Source organism: Bombus vancouverensis, chromosome 6 (genome assembly GCF_051014615.1).
Source record: "Bombus vancouverensis nearcticus chromosome 6, iyBomVanc1_principal, whole genome shotgun sequence".
NCBI lineage: Eukaryota > Metazoa > Arthropoda > Insecta > Hymenoptera > Apidae > Bombus > Bombus vancouverensis.
In genome coordinates, this window is record NC_134916.1 from 2,138,297 (window position 1) to 2,154,737 (window position 16,441).

General features: G+C 41.0%; 1 protein-coding gene across 5 annotated transcripts in view; it reads left to right on the forward strand.

Moving 5' to 3' along the window:
- Positions 1-16,441, forward strand: part of LOC117161279 (band 4.1-like protein 4) — a 62,288-nt gene that overhangs the window by 24,557 nt on the left and 21,290 nt on the right. For 4 of the 5 annotated variants that reach the window (XM_033342699.2, XM_033342700.2, XM_033342698.2 and 1 more), the window contains 2 exons: positions 9,701-9,805; positions 10,707-10,846. In XM_033342699.2, the coding sequence (XP_033198590.1) occupies positions 9,701-9,805; positions 10,707-10,846 (245 nt within the window). Of the gene's footprint in view, positions 1-3,039; positions 3,308-9,700; positions 9,806-10,706; positions 10,847-16,441 lie in introns of those variants that run through there. The other variant, XM_076619130.1, reaches the window with a different exon arrangement.

A 16,441-nucleotide genomic window follows, 5' to 3' on the forward strand; every position in this document is an offset into this window, starting at 1 on the left:
AGAAAGAGAGGGCGGTATGCCTAAATAGACGGTTTGCCTGCAACGTATGTGAAAAATGAAAGAAACACGATTGTAGTGACTGGTGAACAGAGGAGCGAGCACGCAACCTGAAGATGATTACCTACCTCCTGGACCTATACCCAGGTCCATTCGGCCTCGGGCCAGAAGAGAAGAGAACCACCTCTTCTTTATCTTCTCCTTCGACGTCGTCGACGCGTCGCTGTTCCTCTTCCTTTTCGACTACTTTCCTTCTCGTTCGTTCCCCCTCAAGTTGGTTGTTCTGTACTTTTATTAGTTTTGTTACACCACGCCGCGCCGTCTCGGTCCACACACTTACACGTTCCGTTCGATCTTTCGCTTTTTCTAGGCCGCGTGACGCAGCACGCTTTTAAGTGCTTACCATGTACTCTCCCTTGTCGTGCTCTCGCAGAAGTAGGACGATGTTAGGCCGCACGTATTATATTAATCGCGTTAAGCTGTCCGACTTCATCGTATTACAGCTTACGGGAAAGAAAATAAGAGATCTACTAGAGTTTTTGCACTGCCTCGGCCAAGTTGCGTGGTAGATTTCACTAACTAGTATTCTAGCCACGCGAGGTACGTTCACGAAACACGGTGTAACGAAACTTGTCATTTAATAACGTTCAACCACTTCCTTTGTTTTTTTGCCGCTTTTTAAGGTGAATATATATCTGTGGATTTAATTACACCGTACACTTACTGAAATGTTTCTTTTTATTTTAGCGTTTTTAGAGTTTTCGAAGGAGATGATTGTGTGTACGGATTAACGGTAGCTTTCTTCGCCGCATTATTGAAATAAAATTTCGTTAAAGACAATCGGAGGGTATAAAAGAATTCGGAGAATATCTTCCGTTTGTTTTATTATGTTATAACTCTCTCTTGTTCATGCTTTACAATCATTCTGTAACCGGCGTATCAACTCCTTTTTTTCACATCACGTATATTTCTTCTACTTTATCTTCAAAGCACTCGTTCAATCCGTGTGCAGGGTGTAGGGTGGGAGGATGGCAGCTGCCATTTCCAACAACTTGCAATCAGTGAAGTAACTTTTTGTATAAATAACATTTACATATCTTCGAAGTCCTGCATCGTGTACGCGGAATAGCGCAATGAGTACATTTAATACTGCTATGTAATCTTTAAGCTCAAGGTTAACTAATGCCAACTAGTGGCATTTTAAAAATTTGTTAAAAACTTTTCTACCGGTTGAAATCCTACCTTCGATACCTCATCCACCATATTTCATTGAAAACCACTACCAACGTGCAACGTCAATTCTCAATCTATCGGACAATCAATTTTTTCCCTTGAAGTCGCACTGTAACGAACTGCGTACATCTACCAACGATAGTCATCGTTGTACGCGCGCTACGATGGCCGCGAAGTACAGAGCAAAATCGAAGAGAGCAGCGTACACTCGAAAGGAAATTGTCGCGCGCGGAAAAAGGAGGAGAAGAAGAAGAGAATCAGGAGGACGAGGAGGAGGATGGATCGGCAGGCTGGTAAGTCGCTAGCGCAGAATCGCGGGCGACCAGCCGGTCGTAGTGTTCGTTTTCTTTATCCCTCGCCACATCCCTCATGGGGTCGGTGGTGTTGCTCGTGCAGCCAACGATGCATTTTCCGCTGAAAGCCTATGGGTGCGAAGCTGTTGCAGGTGAAATGTTGCGCACCGCGTACCTTTTGTGCGCAAGGAGTGCCTATTTACTTGGTTGCTCGGAGGCTTGTCTCGCCAGTGGCAGCGCGACTTCCTCTAAGAGTACAATTTTTTTGCTGGAGCTTCTCGATTTTCCTGGCTGGATTCAACGCTTCTTCTCATTTCGTTCCATCCATTAACTATCCCGCCTGTAACATTCCTCCCTCTTTCTCGCCTTCTTTCGTTTTCGAAGTGGTATATGGCCTTCGAAGTTGCATAATAGCAGCCGTTACGACGTAGAGCGCCGAAACATCTTTTCGTATTACCACTCGCGGAGAAAATCTCATTGTTTCAATGGTTCGTTCTTTCATCGGGGATTTTCCGCCATTTGTATTCATCGATAAATAGATTTCTGCACAATTGCTTGAGCAGTTTAGGAGTAGGTTAAGGAACAAAGTTTGCTTCGGTTTGTAAGTTAAAGGTATCGTTGTTTGAAATTCACTAGGAAAGTGAACACTTGCAGTGTTGAGATACTTAGCTTAACGTAACATCCTTCGGTTCACTTTGGGCTAAATGAACGCGAGGTGATACGGATGTAGCGTGACCGTGATCGAGAGGAAGATAGCAGCGACAAGAAAGTTAATTACCTGGAAGAGAATATGTTGTAATTTCGTGCGGTTTAGTTTAACCGTTATTAACTTCGTTACATCTTTTGTTATTTTCGACTGAAACGCATTTTTCTATCGTTAAACCGCTATAGAGGAAGCACGCGGAGGATGAAACAAAAACGACTGATCCCTCGCATCCGTGTAATAACAACAACGTTGTATTGAGAACTATCGAAGCGTTGCTTCCATCTAAGTAACTTCTCGGATAATACATCGATCCTAAGCATGGCGCGCAGCATAAACAGCAATGGTACATGACGTTTCACGTCAAGTTCAGCGGCGCGGTTTATAAAAAGTGACAAATGGACTGACGAAGTGCTGTCCTTGCAGCCATCGAAACCTTCCCTCCTACCATGGGTATACATATTAAGTATGGACTACGCATTCTCTCTCTGGGCTACGTCCACCATGTAACTATTTATAGACGACAGACCGACCGACCCTGATAGAAATGCCTTGCAGAGAATGCCGTACGTACCTTTTCTTCTCTCTCTCTTCTTTTCTCTCGGTGTGTACATATACCCGAGATAACGAACGCGCTAAATGGAATCGAGCAACGCTAATCAGTCGCCGCTTGTTCCACGATGAATGAATCCTTCATAATTCCGTGTCGGTCGACGAATCGCCGTGCTTCGCGGAATATCGAGTTAATGTAACCATAGATTTGTGCGTGAAAAATGGTAATGGCCAGTCGGAGTACGGCAAGAACCACAGCTTACACGCGATAGCCTGGCCCGCGTGCATGAACGTGAACCGTGCAACTACCGAAGCGTTGCTTCGTTCCAGTGCATTGCAGCAGCGATAAGTTACGCGAGAGTCCGTCGATCGCAAGGCGACCAACCATCGCAGCTTCGAGGCTTCCTTCGCCATCGCAACGCTTGGAAAAAGTGACAAACAACCCGGGCAGCTATCGTCCTCGCGCATGAACCGTTCTGTACCCGGGCAAGAAGCGCATTAGTGTATGCGCCACCAGTTTACCTCTCCCGTACGCGTTTAATTAACTAATTTATTTAATTGCTTAACGATTACCTTTCCTGACACGAAAACGTGTAATTTATTTTCGCCGCGTAACGAGCCGATCCCCCTTCTTCCCTTTCCCGGTTTATTTCGTTTTGCGGATTACGTTCGCTTGCTCGTGCCGGTCTGTCATTCAGAACGAGGCGGTCTCGAGCGGTGCTAATTGTGATCGATCGTGGGAGTTAATCGAATTCCAGAGCTTTCCTATTTATTGCGTTCGTTTCGTCGAATTGTTGTTTATTTAAAGGTATTTTAAAAAGTACATTTAGAATTTGCAATTCGTTGGAATTTTAGTGTTTCGAGTATGAAAAGTTTCATGTATTTCGATTTTTAGAGCGTTATTCTAATGAAGCGATTTCTAAAGTTCTAATTAGCTTAGCATCCACTTAAATATAGAATCACCTTAGTATCAACGAGAAAATATCAATTCTCTTGCTGCCAACAGCCATGCGTCCAGATGAGAGAATTTTTGTTAAGTACTCGTTAACTATATCGAAAAAACAATTCGAATTACCGCTTAACCGACCTCTGATATAAACCGGTGGAGATTGGCGTGAGCAGCAGGGTTAATTCATCGAAGCGACGACATTCACCTGTAGCATCACGTGTAGGTACTCGAATAGGTAGTCTGGTATCGCGAATGAATTGTCCGCGGGCGATCGACGGAGTGCGTCGAGGCCGCGGCGATGAACAGAGCTCGTAGCTCGAAAATTGGTATTCCCCGGTAGGTATGAGTTAGCGGCATCGGTATGTGGGTATTATACCTTTTGTATTCCGATGTGACACGCCTCCGTCACGTTTGCGGGCGTACAACGACGACGACAGCGTCGGCCACGGCGAAACGGCCAGCAATGGACGTATGGGTGGACAACGATAAGAGTGTCTCCCGTTGCCGCGAACGTCCACGTACACCCACACGACCATCCTGTCGTAGAGTGTAGAACGTAGAGCGTGTAGAGAGAGCACGTACGTGGACGCGCGTACCAACACGAAGGCACACAGACGGCACGAGAGGGCCCATGCGGATGCCATACGTAAAGGCTCACTGGTAGCAGAGTACCCAGAGCCGTATGTACGTTTGAGAATACATTATGTAAGCAAAAGGTGAAAAAAGACCAGTGGAATAAGCCTCACCAGATTCTATCGAGTCGCGTCCCTCCGTCTACTCTCTTCCAGCACCTTCCTCTTCTTCTTCTGCTGGTCTTCTGCCTGCCGCGTGTTCCTGTACCCCTGAGCCCGAACATCGGGCCAGCAGCATCAGGGCATAGACCTTCGCTCTGTTATACGTACAGGTAGTATACATACGTATCCGCCGATACCGATGCTGTGTCGTATATATACACCGAAACCAAGCCGCTGGCGCTCGTAAGCTGAGGGAAGAAGGGATACAAGAGAAGGAAAGAGAGAAAGAAAGAGAGAGTGAGAGAGAGAAGAAAAAGGCGAAAACAATGCATCCTGGAAGCAGCCGGGCGAATTTCATCGCGGGTCTGGGATATGGCTAGGGAGTGGGGTCCAAGTCGATTCTTCTTGTGGACATTGAAGTTCTTCGATCTTCCGATTCGCCAAACCTTTGGTCAGGAACCAGTTGGTGCCCTGCATCTTCTTGAGGACTCCTTTTGGGGACGATTGTGCCTATCTCGGCCACGAATCTTTTTTAATAACAACGCGAAATTTTATAATACGTACTTCGTAACGCCGATACGAATTACGAACAAATCGTACTCATAATATCGCAAGTTGGATTCTCCAGCTTCTTCATCGACCGTTGCTTTCGTGAGTCACGTTGCACGCGGAAACATAAATCTCGTTAAAAAATGCAGCCCTTTCATTTCCCTCGTTTGCGATTCCACGAAGGCATCAGTCGATCCACGAAATCCAAAATATTCAGAAGCTACGCGTGTCTGTCGAGAATCACGTAGCTCGTGGACGACAAAAGTGTGCTCGTCTCTGTGCTGATCGTTGGTCGACGGGGTCCTCGTTTCCATCATGGTTGTCACTGTTTTCGAAAAGCTTCGATGTTCGCGGTACCAACCACGTAGATTACCGAGATTTAAAAGGACTTACGAGAGTAACCGGTCGAGATGAGCAGTAAACCTTGGGCCATCGACGTTTCTTTTCTGCACCTTTCCACCTTCTTCGTCTTCTTCCTCTACTCTTTCCCTCTCGTCGAACTATTGCTTTCCTCTTCGGCCGTCCCTCCTCTTCGCGCGAATTACGTCTTTGTTTCGGTATGTTCCTATGATAACATTGTTCCGGTTGCAGCACAACCGTGACGATTTTTTGTATTTCGACCGACTGATAAAATCGCGATATACTTCGTTGGTCCGGGAACACTATATTTCACTTAGATCGCGCGTTCGTATGCGTTGTGGGAGATTCAACGAGTGAGCTAGAAGATAAGGGCACGTTTTAATAAAATTGCCCGTATTCATCGCAAGTGTAGCGTTGCAAAGGAAACTATTCCTGTCTACGATCGGAGCTTAATAAAGGGAAGAAGCTCGTTGCACCCATAGTAGGACTCCCTTTAAATTAGAGCTTTTTTTCGAACATTCAAATCTCTTTTTTAAATCGATTAAATATTTGTTTTTAATTTCACGGGTTTTTCTATTTTCTGCCTTTGTTCCACTAGGAACATTTACTTCATTAAATCAAAAGTTCTATAGAATACAATCTATAGTTCGCGAACTGTTGACTTTTTAATCGTTTAGCCTAGAACCGTGCGTTATTAGCTTTACTCTTCAAAATCTTTCCATGGAAAACTGCTCTGCTCCTAAAAAGTAAATTTTGCATGGAACCGAGTGAATCATTTAAATGGTCTGATCCACAGGAGCATTCGTTTGATATAACAAATTCTACCTTCGTGTACCGGACACACGATACACGTCCCTGTTTGTTCCGATAAAAGTGCAACATTTATGAACTTGTCGTGGCGATCTTCGTATACCCCTGAGCTCGTTCATTAATAAATTCGTTCGACGCGCACCAAGTAAACTATGGAGGAGCAGTAATCACATTTTTCGCTGGAAATATGTTTTTGCTCTTGCAACAAATTACGCAGTGGCGCGCACTGTGCATTCGTTCGTTGCACCGATTCCAATGTCATTATACCTGTCCCTGGTAGAAGAAGAACTGGCCTGATCCGTGGAAGGTGCAAACCACCTCGTCGTGGTAAAAGTGCAGGTGCAGCAGAGGTAGAATAGATGCCAGAGCCGTGGATGGGTTCACGGCACCTACAATAAATTTCATGATGCCGCGATCCAGATACAAGTATAGCCAGAGTTGAAAAGAACGAAAGAAGAAAAAACGAGAGCGAGACAGAGCTGCCTCGTTCGATATTTCTTTCGCTTTTTCTCTTTCATTTTCCTTCCTTTTCTTCGGTCGTGCATGCCCCGATGCTTTGTTGTTGACCCCGGCTATCGAAAATCATTACCTAATTTTACTTAACGAATTTCTTTGTTGGATATTGGCTGGCACTTGGCCTTTTGCCCGGATGCCCTCTGTATTGATGAACGTTTATGAAACGTGTGCAGTAGTTTGTGATTATTGTTTCGCTCATTATTCAGATAAAAATGTGTCATAAGGTAAAATTTTTTTCGGTTAAATCTTCTTGGTGATTTTATCAACTGATGAATAAAAGATTCCATATTAGACGAAGGGAGATCTTGAAAAATGTTGATAAGAAAAGGTAAAATATGGTTTTTCAACATTTTATGGCAGAAAAATGTTAAGAATAATCTAAGAAAAAGTCGCTCCGATTTCAATTTTACATTTCAATTCTATTATTTTATATTCAAGGAAATTTGCTTCATTGATATTAACTATAACGGATAATAAAGATGCAGATATTGATTATTTCTACGTATTTACATCTTTCATATGAATGATATATTATTATTCGATCGTTAGAGAAATCAACAATACGTTTACTTATCGTCGTAAAATTCTGTGACCTGTGTGCGAAATGCTCATAGTGTAACGAGTATTTGAAGAGAAAATGATACGAAGGAAATGGCAGAAACGATGGTACTCAAATGACTTTATCGTTTAGTAGTACATATCTCGATCGGACATTTCGTAAAGTTTAATTATATTTGCGAACAAAATATTACGACATCAAACGTTTCGACGTGACATTATAAATTTACTTTTCATTAATTTTTCTTTCAACATCCACGAAAGGAAATCAACAAAATTTACGCGGATCACTCGAAAGACACCGCTAATTTGCGTTCTAGTCCCGGGTTTCCTCGTTTCCGAAGAATACTTTCCCTCGACAAATGACGAAGCGTGGCAGCCGTAACGCCGCAAACTAACAATTGTCTCGAATACGTGCACGGCGTGGCGATGATCAATACATATCGCGCGCAACTTGTCAAAGTCGAGCCACCGCAAGATCGTTAGAAACATCAGCCTCGGCTTCAATTATCATCCTCCAATTCCAATGGTGTGTGCGCGCAAGAAACGGCGCTCTCTGTATGTAATGAACGATCGAGGGAGACAGCTGAACGCAACAAACGTCTCGCGGAAGAGAAACGGAGAACACGCCGGAGAGCCAAGTATGTAAGTAGATCGACGAAGACTGTGCGGTAGAACGAAAGGACGTGGAGTAAAGAATAAGAGGTGGTAACGCGGCTACGCTAATTACGAACAAACTCAGGGATATTTTTCCTTCTTCGTATATTCATGTGCACGGGGACGTACACAGCCCATATCTTCAAGGAACAAACGATCGAGTACGAAAACACACGTCGTGAATCTCCGTTAGTTTCCCCCGAAGGGGAACAAACGAGCGTCATGGCTCAGCCACGGAGCCAACTGGGAACCGGAAACCGGTGATTTCAATCTCAGTTCACCGACTGGATGTCCCGCGGTTAAATCGACGCCGAGTCGATGCAGTAAACTATCTTCGATTCTTCATCTTTCGATTCTTTTATTGGGCGTCTCTGCTCGAATTGGTCGCTTTTTCTTTCTTTCTACCCTCTTTTTTCCAATCGAGGTGGCTTAACCACGCAAAGAGGAACTTGGAGAAATTGCAAGGTCTGCATCGTGGAAATAAATTCTTGACCGCATTCCTTTTGATGGTGGTTCTTTTAGCAAGATACTTTTAACTTTTATATTAGGTTCTTAGAAATGCTAAGGAAGAATATTAGATTCTTGAAAATTGGTTTGATTCCTGGAGTTCCTTGTTAGTTTTCTCTTAAGTTATATTGTTTGAAGGTAGGAATGGTAAGGCACTGTTTCTTGATCGGGTTGAAAATGTTTAAGTAGATTAATATCTCTAAAAGAATATTTGACTCTTGGAAGCCTGGTATGCTAATTACTATAGCATTCGAAGTGAAAGTTTAATGGAGAACTATGCGAGATTATTGAACATATGGGCACTAAACGGTATAGCACGGACATATGTATTTAAGTTAAGCGTCATCGAACTAACATTTAGTAACCTTGTGCGAGAAGTTACAACTACCTATTATTTCGTTACACGTATAGAAATTACTTCTCATATAGAAGAATATACGAACGTTAAAATGTAATTTAACAGAAACGGAACGAGTATCTGTCTAAAAAAAACAGCGATTGCTCGCAACTATTGAATCTACATACAGGAAACCAGTCTTTATCCTACTTATTTATTTTGTATAACATAAATATTTCTGTTTTTATTAAACCAAACGATGTATTGCGAAAATATAGAAACACGCATGTTGGAAATGTAAGGAAAACACAAAGCATTGACAAGAAACTAAGATCGATCGACAACGAAAGCGTTTTGATCTAGCATACCTGTTATTTATCACAGTAAAACAAGTGACGTGCTATCACGACATCAAGAGGATCGAGCTGGTTTTGTATTAAACTCGTTTTTGTTTTAAACTCGATTTTAAATTCTATTTCACTCTGTCCTGTGTAATAATTGCGAAGTACCACATGTCCGATCGTAATATGGCTGCTCGCGCTACAGATAGAACTTAATTATTCCGCGTGCAGCTAGAAAATCTACCGAGCGTAATGACAGATTGCGCGAGATTCTCAGGTTGGAAACAGACGGAAATCGATTTTGCGGCTGGGACGGAACCGTTATGAAACGTGTCGTACAACTTCCCCTTGAATCAGCGTCGATAGATAGTTGGTTCTCGTGCACAAAGGCATATAAACGCGTTCTAATGCAGTTCGAACGACGTGCTCAATGACGCGTGCGCATCACGATTTAAATCACCACGCTCGATCGAGCGCGGATCGAAAGTCGTCGCAGTGATACTAATGTAGGTCGGTTCAGGAAGTAATTCCGCTCGTGTCGCTAACGTCGGCATTGTTATTGACTGGATAAATCAAACATTGCTCTTTTTTTTCTATTTTCCAGAGCTCGAACCTTGGTCAGGAACTGCTGGATAGGGTGTTCAGGCACCTGAATCTATTAGAGACTGCTTACTTCGGTCTACGTTACCTGGATCACAGCAATCAGACGGTAAGGATGTTGTTTCTATTGACCTTCCGTATCGAGTTGATCGAAATTACAACGAATAGCGTGTAGTAGGTGCAGGAAGCATTTACAAATATTTTCATCTTGATGTTTATGTACTAGCTGGGTGACTTCGGATATGTTAAATTTGTTACTAGCAAAATGTGTTTACCCCGATATTTATGTACCGATTATATGGGTGCGATATTAAGATATTAAATGTTTCATTGACATTTTTTTTATCTAACGTTTATTATGTACTTTCCGTGCCTACTATACCTTTTAACATATTTTAAAATTATTATGCAATTGTATCTCACCATATAATAACTTCATTGAAAAATATACTACGCCATTGTTTTTAAATTTCATTTTTGTTTTCATGAAAATATGTCAAGAAGTTTCTTTTTATTTCCACGAGTATTGAATTAGATATCATATGATCGTTTCGAAAGCTCTTTAGACCTTAATTTTCAGATCAAGGTAGCGCGCGTGAGAAATTTTGTTCGCTTTCTGGTAAAGTTTTGTCAATTACGGTATGAGACAGACGCGTTCCCTTCTATAATTATAATCAAAGGCAAATTGACTCGGTCTAACGCGAAGCGGTGTCTTTGCTACGTCTTTGGCGTGACTCTGAACAAACAGCAGTATGATCAATGCAATAACTGGATATCGAACGGTTAATTAGATTTCGATGATGAAAAATTCATAGGAAGGATGGCCCGAAGGGAGTCGATTGCATCGGCCCCGGGCCATAAGAGGATAGGATTATTATCCACGGGAAATGTCAAGCTGCCTGCAATTTCCGGTCTGCTTGATCAACAGTTTCAGCGTGACGCGCCTCGATCGGAAGGGGATTAATTATTTAGAAGTAATTCTCTACTGTGTTATTCGCGCACCTTTATAGCAATGGCTCGACCCGAGTAAGAAGATCGGAAAGCAACTGAAAGTCCAAAAAGGAGATCCGAGCTCGGATGTCTACACTCTCTACTTCGGTGTGAAATTCTACGCGGCGGACCCCTGCAAGCTCATTGAAGAGATCACAAGGTGAGCAGATTGAATTTATCTTGTCACGCGAATAGTCCACTAACTACCCTCGATGCTGTAAACCACCCTCTCGCAAATAATTTTATCGATCCAAGCTTTGGCATAATTGTATTTGAGTTCTATGCTGAAGGGAAATACATTTGATAGAATTATTTCAGTGAAATATGCGATGGATCATATTTTTGTTTCCCTATTTTTTTAATTAATGCAATGGAGCGAGAATTCTATTTATATGGTAGATCTCACGACAGAAAGAGTGAAATTGGAGAGGGTAATGGATCAAAAGTGTCACAAGATGGGTCTGAATAAAACGAAATATATCAGGGTATTGGCAAACCATTACAAACTAAAATCAATAGTCGAGAAAAATATCGATGATTATAAAAACATTTCATAATATCATTATCTTTCGAGATCCGTCTCAAAAATTTTAATTTATCAACAACGGTACTACGAACGAAGTTGTTAGATACAGACATAGATACAATTCATCGAACTTGTATTAATAAACATATGAAAACTATTAACACTTTTTACAGTAAATTATTAAAAATGTTATAATAATGGTAGAAATGTACGTAGTCATGGAGAAACTTCCTCTACCGTGTCATTAAATTATGGTGCCTCGTATCTTATATCGTTAATATTTATTTTGTAGGTACTGCTCACAATTTGAAATATGTATGCTGTCAGTATGCTTGTTAGCTGTACTAATAGAAATTAAATTATACATATTCATCCTGTATCATTATCATCATCATCACCACGAACCACGCAAACTTCTCATAATATCCAGGACATGAAACAACGATTAATCTTAAATTCACACGTTTTCCGTTTTAAAATACAATAGCGTGAACTTCTCAATCTTCCACTCCGTTATTTCTTCTCGGCTTGAATTGCTAAACGATTAATCGCGAAGAAGACAACACAAGCGAGAGACACGTCGATTGGTATCACGTTTATTACGAGAACCTAACAGTACTCGCTCTCCTTGTTCTCCTTGGCTATTATAGTCGGAGAGATAGAATTCGATTTTGTAGTTAACGCTGACGAAAATTTACATCGTTTTACATTGTCCGGTCGTGATTCTTGAATTAATGGACGAAGCAAGTTTTGTAATCTCTCAATCAGTTCCAACACTAGTAACGCGAAGTACCACCCGTTTTATGTTCGCGTGTGTTTGTATACACGGACGAGCTCTCGGTTCTGTCGCATGTCGCATCATGAATACGAAACAGACACGTTTGCACGAGTATAGGTCTCGTGTCACAGGCACTGGATGCCTGTCTCGTTATCCTAATGAGTTGGGCTTAAAATTCTTCAAAGCACGCCTGAAAATCTTTTTACCTCAGCGTCATTCCAGCGAAGGAGTTAAAAGAATTTAAAACACTCCTTCTCCGACATTGCACTCGTTCCAGTAACGCAAGCGCGCTTCTTTTGATAAACAAATCGCTCCACTCGATGTAACTTACTATCTTTTCCTCTTTCCTTTTTTATTCTTCCTTCGAATTACAAAGAACGAATTGTCTGGATGTTAATCTTATGTTTTATGTATCGTTTAGTGCAGTATAAGATTTGTCAGTCGACAGAATCACAGACGATAGTTATTAAAAATTAATCGAATGCACGACATGGAAGTAAGAAATTGGAGGTAATAAAGAAATACGATGACTTTTTGTAAATAAATTAATAATAAGTAGAACTGGAACTAGACTTTTGAGATTGAGTAATCTCTTATATGAGTCCTTCGTAAATTTCAATGTTATTATTGATCCATTGTATAAAATATTAACTAAATTCAATACTTCTACAGTGTTGAACGCTTTTAATGAGAACACGTAGTAATTAAAATTTATTAGGCGACAATTGCGAGTGAATTTATTGTACTTAACCTACAATGCATTCTGTTATGAATCTTCAGAGAGATCTGTACTGAAGTTCTAACGATCTTAATAAAATTACGGTACGATGACGAAGTACACATATCTTTGAATATCTAACTCTGGAATCAGTTGTTCAATTACCTTTGATCGATAACTTCTGTAGATTCTAGTAATTTCAAATTGAATTGCATATATAGACTTACGTGTATATTGCGAAGAAATTCAATGCAACCATCGGATTCGCGAAATATCTCGAAAATTCGTACGAACGGTATTAGCTTCTTGAGAGGAATCACCGTCATTTCTTGTAGCTTTTTATCAGTCTTATACGTAATATATATCCGTGAGTGGATCGATTTAGCCGATCAAGCGTCGACAAGAGTATAAGCGAATGCCGATGTCGACGGCAGGGTGTAACGGACCTTTTTAATGGAAATCTAGAGAAAAATTGAGGGTTCTGTCACCGATAAACCGACTCGATTGATTCGTTGCTCACTGGAGGGAGTTTCACAACCCCTGTGTACGATTCTAGCTTTTACCTTTTCCTCCGCTTTGCGAACGCTGCTTCCCTTTAAGTTCCACCTGCCAAGATAAAACAATCATTTTTTTGAGACTGTCGACTTCGCTGCGGTTGGTATCGATCATTCACGGTGTTTCTTCCTCTTGTGGTCGACCGCGAGCGGAGTCGAGGAAGAGAACTACCGCCTTGGTCGATCTCGAATATTTCGGATCCGCTTCCGCGTGATGGAAGCACGGTAAGGGATTGTTTTATTTTTTTCGATTTCTTACAAAGTGATGCACGAAGCAAATTATTAATTAGCAATTAGACGGTAAACGTAAAACTTGGTAGTACGAAAAGAAAAGGGCTACAAAGAGTTTCCTAGAATGTATTATATAAATTTAACAACGAATTTTTTTTTAAACGATTGCAGCCATTGCTTTCAGTAGTTGACTATATTAATGTTGATTTCTTTACCAAGTAAGTTTTTTGTATCATTATCGTAGCATTTATTTTTGCAAAATATATATACATTACGCGTGTCTACGTATATATTTTGTGAAACGTTATACACTATGAAACTCGTCGACTCGTTTGATTGCTTTCACGAGGGCTTCCACGGGGGTAATTTTGTTATTACGTATCTAAATGCGAAGTATCGTTCTTTCATGGAAATCTGAAAATTGTGCGTCTCAATGTACGATAGTTATAGAAACCTTTTCGTCCTGCCGTACGGAAGAATTTTGAAAACTAGCAACATTAACATTGCATTCTAGATGATCGTGATTACGGAGGAAACCTGTTTTCTTTATTAGCTCATCTTGAAGCTAGAATAGCGCAGGTTTTCGTTAAAATCACGTATTATCCTTAACTTCTCGTCGTTTTTAGTTTATGAATATTGACTGCAAATATAAGTACAAATTAGTCGCGAGGTACCAAACTTTAGTAATTTAGATAGACAGGTTCTCACCGTTTCTTGTAGGATCTGATCTCTTTTCTTGCTATATTAGCTTATATTCTGTGTTTCTATCAGATTTTTAAAATTTGTCAAGCTTTATGAGTTTCTAGTTATTTTTTCCTATTATAATGTCTTAATTTTTCTTGGTAATCTGTATTAGTTATAAGTTATAAGCGATCCACAATCGAACCGATATACATACAATTATTATACAAACTTTGTATACTTCGGCTTAATTAGAAATCCCTTCTACCTATTCGTTATGAAGCCCAACGATAACGAATCGAAGACGTAAGCACTTTGCTTGAAATTAACTTATCAATTACTAACATCTATCTCGTCATATAATGCCTTATCAAATCACCAAACATCCTACTTTTAATCAATCTTTTACCGCACTATCCGTTCTTTTACCGCGCCTCTATCCATCCTTTCTTCTGCCAAGATATCGACTCGTTCCGATGAAATCCAATAACGTCGCCAGGTATTATCGTTCCTTTCGTAATTCGTTAAGAGCTACCAACAAATTAACAAAGAAAAAGGATTTGTCACACTAGGAGACCATGTATTACCGCGACAGGGCGGAAAAATTCGGCGGTTTTCACGGCATTAAGCTTGTCGTCCATCGTTCAAGATTTTTCCGGCAAAATAAAAACTCGGGGAAAGACGCCCATTCGCTTGATTCGGTATAGTCACACGATCCGGTGTACCGAGGAAAGGGAAGAAAAGGCGTCTTTGGAAACAGACGAACACAATCTATATGCAAATGCGTTCATCTTTTATCCCGAGTATGAGCAATCGATGGACGCTTGTCGAGGCCCCGTCGTGGTTGCATCTTCGACTCCATTGCACAATGAACGAACCGCGGGATATCAATATTTACGCGCTACCAACCGCTTATAAATAATTCCGGTAAGATGCGCATTTGCTCCCGCCATCACTACATATTTGTTTTCGCAGAAATCGAAAGCTGCTCGAGAATTATAACACGAACGATGCAGATTGGTTACAACTATATCTCGCGTGTCTGTTTTTCGATATTTCTAAATAAACGTTACAATATCGAGACCATAACTTTGAAACGGGAATTCTGTGCGATTGCTTCTTTTTATTCGCTTATTGCGAGAGACTGAGGTTCTAGCTCTACGGATACGTGAAAGGATCGAACGTTAGTGAAAGAATGTTTAAGCAAATCTCGAAGCAAATGCAAAAGACTGCAAAATAAAGAAAGACAGACTGTATGGATATTAGGGTACACGTATTAGGTGGAAAGTGCATGCTAAACGCATCTTACGTTCGGCATTATTTAAATCCATCGCACTTCGAAGATTTCTCGCAAACTAATTTTCATCCAAATCAGATATCTCGTGTTTTAATGAATGTACATCTCACCTAAAGCGTCGCACAAATGACATTGCGTCGCGAGATAACTCGGCCACAGATGCAAAATGGTTAAACGTCCTTGATTTTTGGTGTGTTCACCGAGATGGAGCGAGTTTTTCAAAGGAAAGATACGATCGTACACGTTCGCGATATGCGTTTTACGGTCCTACCGCTGTTACTTTTGTTGTTCTCGCGAGCAGATGACGAACGTTAAGGACTATTTAGTTTCGCAATATCGTGGTATTCGAAGGTGTTAAAACGCGAACTGTGAAAATTTATGTGACTGTTAGCATCGTCGTTCCGCTTGTACGACGAGGCAGAATCGTGGACGTTCCAATTCTATGTCGTAGTTGTCTCGATCTTCTTATAGCTACACGATGGAATACGAATAACGAGGGAAATACGACGACTGTTGTCGGATAAACGATTTGTGTATAATGGCAGAGTGTTTAGGGAGTGGTTGATGGGAGAGAATTATTCGATCTGCCGACTGTAGTAATGCATTTCTAAGTCCCTTTTATCTCCTTGTTTTATAACGTGTAGTGTGCATTTTTAGAAAATTAATTCCAAAATATTATTGATATTTTCTTTTACATATAGGCGCTTTTTATCGTTGAGTGGAAAGCATTAAAAGAGATTTTATAATTTTATTCAAATTGCATGTTGATCGTTCTAAAATTCTAGAAATTCCCAACGAGTAAAATATGTAATAGGCGGTCAGGTATCAGTCGATGCGTTAGTTCGAGTTTTGCTAAAACTATGCGAAGTTCGCGAAACGTCTGATAGCCGTTTCGCTGTATCAGTACCGCAGACGAGAGTATTGACCCCTCCGGTGATCGAAACGGAAACACCTCTCTCGTTTCTATCCA